The 13617-nt window shown below is 34.9% G+C and overlaps 4 protein-coding genes across 6 annotated transcripts; 1 reads left to right on the forward strand and 3 right to left on the reverse strand.

Annotated features, from left to right (window-relative positions):
• Positions 1 to 852: 852 nt before the first annotated feature.
• LOC107862050 (shikimate O-hydroxycinnamoyltransferase) lies at positions 853 to 6434 on the forward strand. Of its 3 annotated transcripts, none has more exons than XM_016707492.2 (3): positions 853 to 1014; positions 1109 to 1518; positions 5293 to 6434. In XM_016707492.2, the coding sequence occupies exons 2-3, from the start codon at positions 1111 to 1113 to the stop codon at positions 6190 to 6192; spliced, it is 1308 nt and encodes a 435-aa protein (XP_016562978.1). In that variant the 5' UTR covers positions 853 to 1014; positions 1109 to 1110; the 3' UTR covers positions 6193 to 6434. The 3 variants fall into 3 exon arrangements, with proteins under 3 accessions (XP_016562978.1, XP_016562979.1, NP_001311756.1); XM_016707493.2 differs by having other exon boundaries at positions 877 to 1014; positions 1093 to 1518; NM_001324827.1 differs by lacking the exon at positions 853 to 1014 and having other exon boundaries at positions 1111 to 1518; positions 5293 to 6192.
• A 320-nt stretch (positions 6435 to 6754) lies between these two features.
• LOC124897222 lies at positions 6755 to 8000 on the reverse strand. Its single transcript, XM_047409944.1, has one exon. The coding sequence runs from the start codon at positions 7439 to 7441 to the stop codon at positions 7049 to 7051; it is 393 nt and encodes a 130-aa protein (XP_047265900.1). The 5' UTR covers positions 7442 to 8000; the 3' UTR covers positions 6755 to 7048.
• Positions 8001 to 8402: 402 nt separating this feature from the next.
• Positions 8403 to 9491, reverse strand: LOC107864752 (endoplasmic reticulum chaperone BIP1). Its single transcript, XM_016711183.2, has 3 exons — positions 9135 to 9491; positions 8592 to 8655; positions 8403 to 8506 (listed from the first exon to the last, which is right to left on the reverse strand). Exons 1-3 carry the CDS (start codon positions 9489 to 9491, stop codon positions 8403 to 8405), a joined length of 525 nt encoding a protein of 174 aa, XP_016566669.2.
• A 1678-nt stretch (positions 9492 to 11169) lies between these two features.
• Positions 11170 to 13457, reverse strand: LOC107862051 (heat shock 70 kDa protein). Its single transcript, NM_001324829.1, is given in 1 exon segment — positions 11170 to 13457. A coding segment is annotated over 1 exon segment (1959 nt). The 5' UTR covers positions 13371 to 13457; the 3' UTR covers positions 11170 to 11411.
• Positions 13458 to 13617: the final 160 nt, after the last annotated feature.

The following is a 13617-nucleotide window of genomic DNA, read 5'->3' on the forward strand; positions in this document are numbered from 1 at the left end:
AGACATAATTAGTCATAGCTAGGATTATTATGGTATTTGGTTTTAACTACTGGCCATTTTGATAAAACTCAATTTGTTTCAATTTTTTTTTTATATATTTTATAAAAAAAAAAAAGTCATATTTGCTTTGTGAAGAAGTCTACATCCCTTGTTTTTTTTTTTTTTTGTCAATTACTGAAGTGGTATTTAACTAGAAAGATATTTAACAAAATAAGGGTCGTGATGGAAGGAAAAATACTCTATCATCCTTAATAAGAGGTTTTGGGTTTAAAGTTTTTGATATTTAATCGTAATCTTTATTAGTGAGCTTTATACCTCAAATGTGTAAAACTTTTTGATATAAATCTAAATTCGATCGAGCTTCAAAGTAGATTATGACACCAGGTAGAATCCAACAAAGAAAGAAATTGTGTTAGCTTGCTGCTACACTTATTTCATCATTACTTGAGTACCCTCTGCTCTATAATATTTGTCGAAAGATAAATTATGTGATTTTTGATCAACACTTACTTTCTCTTTAAATTAATATAAAAAATAAAATTTATAGTACTTTTTAATGTAATTTTTTATTATCATATTTTTAGTTTTAAAATTAAGACAAACCAATTTAACTGAAAAAATTAATTTAACAGACAATTATAAAATAAAACATGACAACTAATTTGAGATAAATAAATTTATAAAGAGAAAAAAAGGAAAAGAAAGTAACGCTACAAATGTTTAGTTGGTATGTGAGTAGGACATTAGTGAAATTAGCCACGTCGGATAGGCGCGGTAGGTGAAGTTGGTTTTGCAACTCCAAAATATATTTTAAAAAAATAATAATCCTGAAATAACAAGTACCACTTCCCCCCATTACTTTACTATATAAGAAACTCCTACTTTTCATAGTTTCAGTTGATTATATTATATAGTAGTACTATATATTTCTCAACCCACTCCCAACCATATTATCACCCATAACTTTAAGGCAAAAAGCTCAACTACACCATCTGTTCCTCCTTTTTTTACAAGGTAAATTCATTTTCTATTCAAATTAATTTCATTTTTATGAAAAAAAATGAAAATGAATAATTAGTAATTTGTGAGAAGTTTTTTGTGCTTACAGAGATGAAGATCGAGGTGAGAGAATCGACGATGGTGCAGCCGGCAACGGAGACGCCGCAAATACGGCTATGGAACTCTAATGTTGATTTAGTGGTTCCTAATTTCCATACTCCGAGTGTTTATTTTTATAGACCGAATGGATCCGCAAATTTTTTCGACGGAAAAGTGCTGAAGGATGCGCTTAGTAGAGCATTAGTGCCGTTTTATCCGATGGGAGGGAGGTTATGCAGGGATGAAGATGGACGTATTGAGATTGATTGTAAAGGACAAGGTGTGCTTTTTGTGGAAGCTGAATCTGATGGTGTAGTCGATGATTTTGGTGATTTTGCACCGACGTTGGAGCTCCGACGGCTTATTCCGGCCGTTGATTACTCACAAGGAATTGAATCGTATGCTCTGTTAGTGTTGCAGGTACGTTTTTGGTTACCTTGACTAATGTTCATATTTAGTTGATGCTTTCATTTTTGCAGGGCTCTTAAAAAATCATAAGTAAATAAGAATGATAATTTTATTAATTTATTTTTAAAATATTTTTTTGACACTGTATAAAATTGTTTTTATACTTTCGAAAGTATTAATATATAGTAAAGTGATTAGGTATGATATGCCGTAATTATAAGATAGATGATTAGTGGATAGGAGTGCATCTTCACACCGGAAGGGAGGAGTGCTTTGTTTAGGTTGAAATAATTTATCGTAGTACTGTGTAATGGGCCGTTACTTTGTCTATCGAAATAAATAATGATTGTGATTTCAAATAAATAATTTATTGTAGTACTCTGTAATGGGCCATTACTTGAATATATTGGTATGTTATTCTTGTTGTAAAGAGTATTAATTATAGGGATAAAATAAAAAAAATTTAATTAATTTTATCTTAATTTAATATTAATAAGTGAATGAGTAATTTAGGAAATATTTTTAGTATGGTGATAGAACTAAAATGAGACGAGGGAGTAATTGCTCGGATGCCTAAAATGCTAAACCCCTTTAATTATCTACTCCGACTATTTCTGTTCTACTTTCCCTTTTCTTTAGTATATGCGTCTTAATTCATGCACAATTTTTTTCCTCACTTAAATGACGTGAATTTTTACCTAACATTTTAAAATCTACTCTTTTTTTTTGGTCTTAATTTGTATGAAATTCTTCAGCTTCAATTCTTAGGGATTAAAAAGTTTAAATTTGACAGTAAATTTAAGCATGGAATTTTCAACTTTTTGAAATAAAATTATATGTTTGAAAACTAGGTAAAAAATATTAGAAGTCACAAAATATTTAAAAGATATATAAGAAATTAAAGTCAAAGATAAACTTGTTTAAATTTTGAAATTCAAACAGCACATGAATTAAGACAGAAAAAGTGTATTTTATGATGTTATCATTTTAAAAATTACAAGCTATAATGTTAATAATAACGATAATAATATGTTTAGGTAATCTCAATTGTGTGATCTTGGAGAGTGATACGTACATAGACACAATTCCTATATTGTGGAAAGTATAGAGATAGATTTTCGATTATGGAGAGATTGTTTGCGGTTCTCGGTCCAAATAAAATATTTCAATACTAGTTTAAAAAGAAATGTAGTAACATAAAAGTGATATTACAAATAAATATTTATTAATATTTTTAGTATAGTTTTGAATATTTAAATTTTAATTTTAAAATTTTAAATTAATCTAATTCAATTTATTAACTCTAATATTAGTTAAATTGGCTTGGGAGAAATGAAAAGTACCATAAGAATTGAGACTTAAGAGTAATTTTTTGGATTTTCTAGTTCCAGCATATCGGATGATATGTATGTTTATAACTTTCAAGATTTAGATAATGTGTCGTTACTTTATACTCCTCCCTTATAGTTTTAGATAAGAGGGGGGGGAAATCTTATTTTCTTAATATTTGTGCCGTGTGGCAATAAGATACATGAAATAAAAGGAATGGTGCTACTAGAAATAGGGCTATCCGTTGCTTCGAATAGGAATACCAATAGAGGCAGGCAAATACTCCATCCGTGCTATTTTACCTTTCTCAATTTAATTTAGTACATTAATTAAAAAATTATTAGTAATATTTTTATTAAATAATATTTATATTTTAATTTAAAAAAATAATTAATGTAAAAAATAAAATATAAGAAAAAATTATTTTTCTTAATTTATGAAAAATAAAAAATTAAATTAGAAAATTTGGGATAAGTAAAATAGAGGAGTACTTATTTTGGTCCTCCTTTGTACGAAGGTCAAAAGAAGTAGGCAAACTAATGCTTCATTTGTCTCAAGTTGTTTGTATATTTATAGAAATTTTTAATATTTTCAATTTTGTTTAATGACACTTCTTTATGTAAAATACTAACATAAATATGTTTGAAATCATAAAATTTAAATATTTTTTTAAGATATTATATATATATAAAAAGAATATTATAGTATAATTGAATCTAAAAAATCGAATTTATATACTTAAATTACATATTTAATCAAACATAAAGAATGTATAGTGTCAGATCTGGAAGCATATGGAATGATGATCAAGTTAACTTAATCAAGTGTTCCATTTTCGAAGTATTTTGCAGATCTAGAGGTGCAGAGATTGTTTCTTCTCTCCGTTCCTTTTAATTTTCATATGTGTTAGTTTTGCTTCTAAACACTTGTCAATTTAAAAAGGAAAAAATACATAAAATAACATACTTAAGTATTAAATTACAAAAAATAGCAACACTTTTATCAAATTACATTTTGTAGCATATGTATTTGTATTTTTGTAGCAACAGTTTACAAAAATACAAAATACATATCGATCATAAGAACAGTAAAAATTATATGTATTTGAATTTTTGTAGCAATAGTTTGCAAAAATATAAAATATAATTTTTTATAATATTTAATTATGAAACTCATAATTAAGGGGATAAGGATGCTATTTCTGAATTTTACCCGTTTAAAAATTGAAAGTGAATTAATTATGTTTTTCTACTTTACTCTAAATATTAATTATTTTAGAATTAAAAGACACATAAATAAATAGAGATTAAAGAATTAATAAAAAATACATGAGTCAAATTAAATTCCTAATTAATTTTTTTTAAAGGGTTGAGTAAAATCTTGTCTGACAACTAAAAAGCAACGAAAGGGATTATCAAACATTTCCAAAGTAATAAGAGTTGTTGAATGCCAGAATTAGTTTTAGCCTCAATTCCTGGTGGGCAGCAGGTTTTAAATCCCATAAATTAGTGGTCCAAATTTCTCTCTTCAAATCCTTTTCTGAGTATTAATAAGAAAAGGGAAGACACATTATTATATTTAAAAATAATTTAATGTGTTTTTTTAATTATTATTATTATGACAGTATTTTTGTACTATAAGTTTTTTAAAAAAGAAACTGTTTTCTTTTAATTTGGTGTTCGGACAAATTTTATCATGTAAATTGAGAGAGAAAAAAAATTTAAATTCATAGTTTATACTCGCATCTCTCGCACATAAAAAAACGATAGAAGCATACTGTATAGACTCAAATTTCAGATCACTTTCAGTTTAATGACCCTTTAATTTAATTTTGATAAACATATGAAGTGAAAAACAATCAAGACTGACTATTTTTGGAAGTCAAAATTGGTGGCTTTGCGCTTACATCCGCTTATCTCTCCCTTTCCCAGCTACCTCTGCTTCCATCTGTCAATTTCTTCACACACTCCCCTTTTACTATAACTTAGATTTAATACCTAAATAATTGTCACCATTTCTATTTGCATTTTCTTTAAAACAAAATTATCTACTTAATAAATTAACTAAATTATTTTTGTTTATTATTTTTTCTATTAACACTTCTCTTTTTTGTAATACATCGATATATCTCCATATTTATGATTAAGAGTAAAGGTGAAAAAAAAAATAATTATGCATGATTTTGTAAAATGACAAATATTAAAGAATATTTATTTTTAATAAAAATGACAACTAATTAGTAACGAAGAGCGTAATTTCCTTGGTAAAAAACATACCCCAAGTGTTATGTCATGCCTCTATTTTGACTTGTTTGTTTGGTACAACATACCCCAAGTGTTACCGCTAATTTATCCTGTTTGCTTGCACCTTAATTTTCCATGTTTTCTATTTTGATTTGGGATTTTTCCCGTAATTTTTGGATGATCACTTGTATTGATATATCAATTTGTTGAACAGATAACACATTTTAAATGTGGGGGAGTTTCCCTCGGTGTGGGCATGCAACATCACGCAGCAGATGGAGCTTCGGGTCTTCACTTCATCAACACATGGTCCGATATGGCTCGTGGTCTGGACCTCACAATCCCACCTTTCATTGACCGTACCCTCCTCCGTGCTCGTGATCCACCTCAGCCCAAGTTCCCCCACATCGAGTACCAGCCACCTCCCACTCTCAAGGTAACTGCAGAAAATGCTCCCAACTCAGAACCTGTTCCTGAGACTAGTGTGTCCATCTTCAAACTGACCCGCGACCAGATCAATGCCCTCAAAGCCAAGTCCAAAGAAGATGGAAATACAGTTAACTACAGCTCCTATGAGATGTTGGCAGGACATGTGTGGCGCTCCACTTGTATGGCACGAGGACTAGCTCAGGATCAAGAAACCAAGTTGTACATAGCAACTGATGGGCGTGCTAGGCTCCGACCTTCTCTCCCATCAGGCTATTTTGGCAATGTGATATTCACTGCCACTCCTGTTGCAGTCGCTGGTGATCTCCAATCGAAGCCTATTTGGTATGCAGCCAGCAAAATTCATGATCAGTTGGCTATAATGGACAACGACTACTTAAGATCAGCTCTTGATTATTTGGAATTGCAGCCTGACTTGAAAGCACTCGTTCGTGGTGCACATACATTTAAGTGCCCGAATTTAGGAATAACTAGCTGGTCTAGGCTGCCAATCCATGATGCTGATTTTGGCTGGGGCAGGCCAATATTTATGGGACCTGGTGGTATTGCTTATGAAGGCTTAAGTTTTATATTGCCAAGTCCGACCAATGATGGCAGTCAATCAGTTGCCATTTCACTGCAAGCAGAACACATGAAGCTTTTCGAGAAGTTCTTGTATGACATTTGAAAGAAGCCAAGTTCCTGTGCTGCTTCCACTGGGACTTTCAATGCTGAACATGTAAAAGAGACTCTTTTTATTTTTTTCATTGGAGGTTTTTCTTTGTTCTTTTTTTGTTTCCACACTGAACATCAGTTTTATTTCCGCTTCTAGGATGCATGGATTATATACTGAAGCTAAACTGCTAGTGTTTTGTGTCCGCGAGGGACCTCAATTTTTTCGTACTTGAATGTGAAAACATGTTTACGACAGCTAGAACTTGATATGTATTGCATAGACCAAAGTTGAGCTAATACTACATAAAATCTTGTGTCAATTCGACACTAAGGACAACCCATTGAGCAATTTTTAATGACACTGTACACATACTCATTGTATAATTTTTTCCCTTGACATAGGAAAAGCCTGAAAGAACTTCCTCTAAACTAGTCTAAGAGAACTTGGAATCAAAATTTCGCGCCGCTCTGTTCTGTAGGATTGTAACAGTAGATGGGAAGCATGAAATATTAGTTGGACTATTATCTTTTATTAATTTTCTTGAATATCTTTGTATACACAATCTGGAGATAGGTTAGTAATAGAGTTCTTCGTTCTCATTATTTCATGTTTATGTTCTGCATGCATGAAAACTTGATCATATATTTGCTGAAATACGCACAGATGCAAACAAATAAGGAGGAGAGGAAAACAAATGCGAGAGATGATTCATCATCATCAATCTGTAGCATATTACACGACACAGCTGTTCACTAGTAGACGTACAACTCCACAAAAATAAACCAACAGAATAGGACACTAAGTCATGACCACAACGAGGATAACTGAAAAAAGGAAAGAAAATGTTCGAGCTATTTTTTGGAACATCTTAGGGAATGATGAAGGGCAGAACCAGGAGAGGCAGAAAGCTAGAAATGACACAAGTAGTTGACAGGGTGAAGGAAGGCCGCTTTAGCATTCCAGCTGAATTTTTATCAAGAGTACGAGGCTGACGAGCAGTACTTCCACCCCCATTTGCGCCCCTTCCTCTCTGATTTTTTTCAACATCCGGTATAAAATCTTTGGTTTCCAACCCAATCTTTTTAGTGTTGCCACTTATGTCTGCAACAGCACTCTCACTATTTCTTTCTGGTGCACCGGCAAGATGTTTCGACACATGGGCACCTCTATTTTTCAACGTGTAAGAAGTTTCTGATGCCCTGGTTGTTACTGCTAGAGTGCATAACAGCATAACTAAACAAGGAAAGAAAGCAATCTTCATTTTTCTTTGGAACTAAATGTCTTTATTTGTCTCACTGGTCTTTCCTTTTCTGAGTAACTGTTGGAATTTGGAAAAGGAGAAAATAGTAAAAATAGGGGATATATGGTATGGAGAGTGTTCAATGATGAAATATTCAGCTATAGACCAAAGGCTATGGCTAAACTTGATGAGTATAAGAGGTTGTTATATAGGGGGTCTGTTATTGTTGTTTTTGCTCAATTTGATTCCTTCCCTTTCCCTTTAATATCCATTGATTCCGAGATGGGATCAAAATAGTTCAGGTCTCAATTTAAGCATTTGAAATCTTCTTTTTCATGTTGGAACATTTGTTTTTCTGGTATTTTAGATAAGACTATTAAAAAGCATAGAAAATTTTTGTTGTTATGTATTGATGCTTGTGAAAGGTGAAATGAAATATCTTCGACAGTCGAAACTTGAAGGGGGTAGGAGAATCTATTTTATTACATCCTAATGCGAGAATAAAGGGTAAAATTCCAATTCAAGAGAATATGATACCCTCATTTTTTTTTCTTTTACTTATAACCACAGTATTCAAAGAGTCTAACTGAAGTTTTCTCAGAGAGCATGCATGTAGGGCCTCATGCAAAGTAGCCTAATTAGAGAGAGAAAATGAACCTCTCAAGGTAGTTCGTGAGTTCAACTTTAACTAACCTAGTTATTGGTGTGCCTAATTGTGCTGCACCAGCTAATGAGATAATATGTAAGAAATTGCATATAAGAAGAAAGAATAGGTATCTTTTCCAAAACCTCTCAAAGGGGTTGGTAAAACTAAAACAAGAAAGAGTTTTATTTAGAAAAACATAGGGAGAGGTCTACATAGCTGTGTCATAGTAGTTGTTGTCTCATACTAATACTAGGCACATCAACAACAATGACCCATATTTACTTTATGAAGTAGATCATTGAAACAAAAATGTCTAGCAGAGTAACATTATCATCTTTAATCCACTTCCTCTATCTTAGTCCCTAGACCACTATCTGCAGATCCTTCTTTGCCATAACCAGCTCCAGTATCGGCATTTCCTTCCATAGGCACATCACCACCTGTACCACACGTTGAGGGTACCGTTAACATCAATGTCAAAACATACATTGATATGAGGCACTCCTCTTGTTACTGGTGGAATACCCTTGAGCTCAAATTTTTCAAGAAAGTTGTTGTCTTTTGTCATAGCCCTCTCTCCTTCATACACCTGAATGAGCACACCTGGTTTCTCGGAGTCAACACTGTCATCACTCCACCAGCAGTTTCAATACCAAGACTGAGAGGTGTGACGTTAAGTAGCAGCAAATCTAACACCATCACAGTGCCTGGTCGGTTAGTGAAACAATTCTTGCCTCTGATTAATTCCGCATGACTATTTGATAATATTTTGCTGCAATAAACGAATACAAACAAAGGAGGAGGAAGAGGAAAATGAAAAGGAGAGATGAAGAAAGCCTCGTATGGTGCATCGTGAATCTTAGCACGTTACACAACACATCTGATCACTAATAGACTTACAACTCTACCAAAACAAACCATAAGAATTAATACACTCACAACTCTACCAAAACAAACCATAAGAATAATACACTCACAAAATCACGTCACAACCGCAATGAGAATAGCTGAAAAAAGAAAGAAAATGCTTGTTCTATCTTTTTAGATCATCTTTACAAAGGGAAAAACCAGGAGAAGCAGCAAGCAAGAAATGATATAAGTAGTTGAGATGAAGATGGAGGGCCGCTCAACTGTTACAGCTGAATTACGTGGCTGGCGAGCAATACTTCCACCCCCATTTGATCCCTTTCCTCTCTGATTTTTCTCAACATCTGGTATAAAACTATTGGTTTCCAACTCAAACTTATTGATGTTGCCACTTATGTCTGCAACGGCACTCGCACTGTTTCTTTTTGGTGCACTAACAAGATGTTTAGAGACATGGAAATCTCTGTTCTTTGACGTATGGGAAATTTCATGAGCTCTGGTTGTTACTGTTAGAATGCATAACAGGATAGCGAGACAAGGAAAGAAAGCAATCTTCATTTTTCTTTGGAGCTAAATGTCTTTCTCGATCTCACTAGTCTTTCACTTTCTGTATAGCCTGTTGGAAAGGAGAGAAGTAAAAGTAGTGAAATATAGGAGATGGGAAGTGTTCAATGATGAACTATTTTATTCATAAGCTATGTCTACTCTTGATGAGTATAAGAGATTGTTATATAGGATCTTCTTCTAGGTGGTGTTATGCTGCTAAATCTCAATTTTTATTCCCTTCTCCTTTTCCTTTAATCTTCATTCAACTTTGTATAAAATATGGCCCATCCCCGGAGATGGGGCCAAAATAGTTCTGGCAAGGTTCTCCCTTCTTTGTGCGTGTGAACAACCTAGCTGGAGTGCATTTGAAAGACAAAGCAAACCAATTTATGCTCGATAGAAACTCGAGTACAATGCATCATTAGGACATCCATGTGTGACACATTTCTATATTTCATGCTAAGTAGGATCCTGAATGCTTGACAAATTTGCAAGTATCCAAATTGAGGATAGTAGTATCATTCACTGATTGTCCAAAGAGACATACATTAGGTAACTTTTCCTTGTATCTTCAAGAACAGTCACTTGGAAAGCTCAAGTAGCTGATAAAAGACTGTATTTTGAAGTCTTGATCGTAACGAATCTTAAGCAATTGCAGAATCCCGTTTGGGCAGAGGATAAAAGAATTTATAGAGTCTGCAATTGCATAATCGATCATTACTTCTACAACAGAATGCTTCGTCCTATAGTTTAAGCATTTGGAATCTGCTTATCAGTTTTGGTGCAGTTGCAGGTCTGTCTTTTTAAGATAAAATAACGCTAATGTTGTTGCACACAAGGTGGCATATAATATCACAATCAAGAAATAGCTTATCAGATTAGTTAAAGTGGTTTTTTTATATTTCTGGCAACATGAAGATTTATATATGATGCTTCTGAATGGTGAAATTAACCAATTCTTGACTGTTGAAACACAGGGAAATGTATTTATATGCTAGTGTGAGAATAAAGGGTTAAATTCCAACATCCACTAAACAATTCTTTTTTTTCAAGAGAATATGATGCCTCCTTTTTCCTTCTGACCAAAGTGTCTTAAGTGAGTTTTCTCATAGAGGCATCAGGCAGGTAGTTGTAGGGTCTCATCATAAGTGATGTGCTTTTGGTGGAGTTGTTCTCTAATGCATTCTGTGGCTCCACCTTCTTCTTCATGGCTTCGTCCTTGGCATTGTACCCCTCAGGTTCTTGAAGCATTCTCTGGATTTCCTCTTCCTCAACTTCCCTTCGTCATTTTTGTTGATCTTGTTCTTCAGCTAACGCATTCAGTACGCCGTTAGCGTCAATGTCAAGGCAGACATTGATCAGTGACAGCCCTTTGGTGCTGGTGTGCAATACCCTTTAACTCAAAAACTCCCAAGAAGATTATCATCTTTCTCAATGGGCTTTTCTTGTTCAGGTTGAGAAGGTTTGTTCTTTCATTGCTGAAAGAGTAGAGACCTTTGAACAAATTTAGTTACCACTTGTTTATGTTCTTCAGAAAAGATTATCCGTCGATCTTTAATGCCACACACCTCTTTATGACCTATATGCCGAACTAATTGAGCTAAACAGTTACAGAAGTAGAGCTTTCATTTCTATTTGGTTATTTTCTACCATATTTTCTAACACATTTTTTGCAGGCAACTGCAGGTAAGGAGCAAGAATAGACCACATAAGTTGGATAAGAATTAAGATGAAAAACAAGCTTTATTGAGGACATAGAGATCTACATAGCTGTTATAGTAATTGTTCCCACAAACATTAACAAGACACAAGTATCAGCTAACTCTGTTATAGTAATTGTTCCCACAAACATTAACAAGACACAAGTATCAGCTAACTCAAAAGTAGTATCTAAAATAGTACACAAAGTGCAGAAGAATAGAAATATCATCTTTAATCCACTTCTTCAATTTTAGGGCCTGGACCATTATCTGCAGATCCTCCTTGGCCATAACCTGCTCCACTATCAGCTCCCATGGGCACATCTCCACCAGCACCACCTTGGTACATCTTTGCAATTATTGGATTGCACAAGTTCTCCAACTCCTTCAATTTGTCCTCAAATTCATCTACTTCAGCCAATTGGTTCCCATCCAACCACTCAATCGTCTCATCCACAGCCTTCTCGATCTTCTGCTTGTCGGACGGATCCAATTTCCCTGAGAATTTCTCATCCTTCACTGTATTCCTCATGTTGTAAGCATAATTCTCCAGTGAGTTCTTCGCCTCGACCTTTTTCTTCATGGACTCATCCTCTGCCTTGTACTTCTCTGCTTCTTGAACCATCCTCTCAATTTCTTCCTTGCTTAACCTTCCTTTGTCATTTGTAATTGTGATCTTGTTCTTCACACCAGCAGTCTTGTCCTCAGCTGACACGTTGAGGATACCGTTGGCATCAATGTCGAAACAGACATTGACCTGAGGCACTCCTCTTGGTGCTGGGGGAATACCCTTCAGCTCAAACTTTCCAAGAAGGTTGTTGTCTTTAGTCATAGGCCTCTCTCCTTCAAACACCTGAACTAGCACACCTGGTTGATTGTCCTGGTAGGTCGAAAAGATCTGTTCTTTCTTTGTTGGAATTGTAGTGTTTCTTGGAATCAACACTGTCATCACTCCACCAGCAGTCTCAATACCAAGACTGAGAGGTGTGACATCAAGAAGCAGCAAATCTTGAACTTTCTGGTCACCTTCTCCGCTCAAAATTGCAGCTTGAACAGCAGCACCATAAGCCACGGCCTCATCAGGATTAATACTCTTGCAAAGCTCCTTCCCATTGAAAAAATCTTGCAACAGCTGCTGTACTTTTGGGATCCTAGTGGAACCACCAACAAGAACCACATCATGAACATGACCCTTGTCAATCTTGGCATCCTTTAAACATTTCTCCACAGGTTCCATACACTTCCTGAAAAGATCCATGTTCATCTCTTCAAATCTCGCCCTGGTTATCGTAGCATAGAAATCGATCCCTTCATACAAGGAATCAATCTCAATAGTTGTCTGAGCAGTTGATGACAGTGTCCTCTTCGCCCTCTCACAGGCGGTTCTCAATCGCCTCAGCGCCCTTGGGTTGCCACTAATATCCTTCTTATGCTTCCTCTTAAACTCCTGTGCAAAGTGATTGACAAGTCTATTGTCAAAATCTTCACCACCCAAATGTGTATCCCCAGCAGTAGACTTCACTTCAAAAATCCCTTCCTCAATAGTCAACAGCGAAACATCAAAAGTTCCACCACCAAGATCAAAGATCAACACATTCTTTTCGCCAGTACTCGCGGCCTTCTTATCCAAACCATAAGCAATTGCAGCAGCAGTAGGCTCATTAATAATCCTCATCACATTTAGACCACTAATAGCCCCTGCATCTTTAGTAGCCTGCCTTTGAGAATCATTGAAATAAGCAGGTACAGTAACCACAGCATTCTTTACAGTACTCCCCAAGAAAGATTCCGCCACCTCCTTCATTTTAACCAAAACCATTGACGAAATCTCCTCAGGAGAGAACTGCTTCTCCTCCCCCTTGTACTGAACAACGATCATGGGCTTGTCACCTTGACCGGCAACCACCTTGAACGGCCAGTGCCTCATGTCACTTTGGACAGAGGGGTCGGAGAATCTTCGACCGATCAAACGTTTAGCATCGAAAACGGTGTTCTGGGGGTTCATTGCAACCTGATTCTTGGCTGCATCGCCGATGAGACGCTCTGTATCTGTGAAAGCAACGTAGGATGGAGTCGTCCTGTTGCCTTGATCATTTGGGATGATTTCAACACGATCATTTTGCCAAACCCCAACACAACTGTAGGTCGTGCCGAGATCAATGCCAATTGATTTGCCTTCAGCTTTCGCCATTAGCAAAGATTTTTTTTTCAAGAAATGGAAGTTGGTCGAAAGTTTTTTCTTGAGAGTTTATTTTTTACAGAGAGATTTTGTTGATGATATTTGATATGGTAAATGAATGGCGATGTGGGTGTTATTTATAGGTATTGGAAAAAAGGTTCTACTGGGTTCAGGAGAAAGTAACACGTTGTGGCGGCGAGAAGGAAGTTGATTGCACCAGAGAATTCTTGATTTTGAAAAGTTGGTTTATGAGTTGTGA

Source organism: Capsicum annuum, chromosome 3 (genome assembly GCF_002878395.1).
Source record: "Capsicum annuum cultivar UCD-10X-F1 chromosome 3, UCD10Xv1.1, whole genome shotgun sequence".
NCBI lineage: Eukaryota > Viridiplantae > Streptophyta > Magnoliopsida > Solanales > Solanaceae > Capsicum > Capsicum annuum.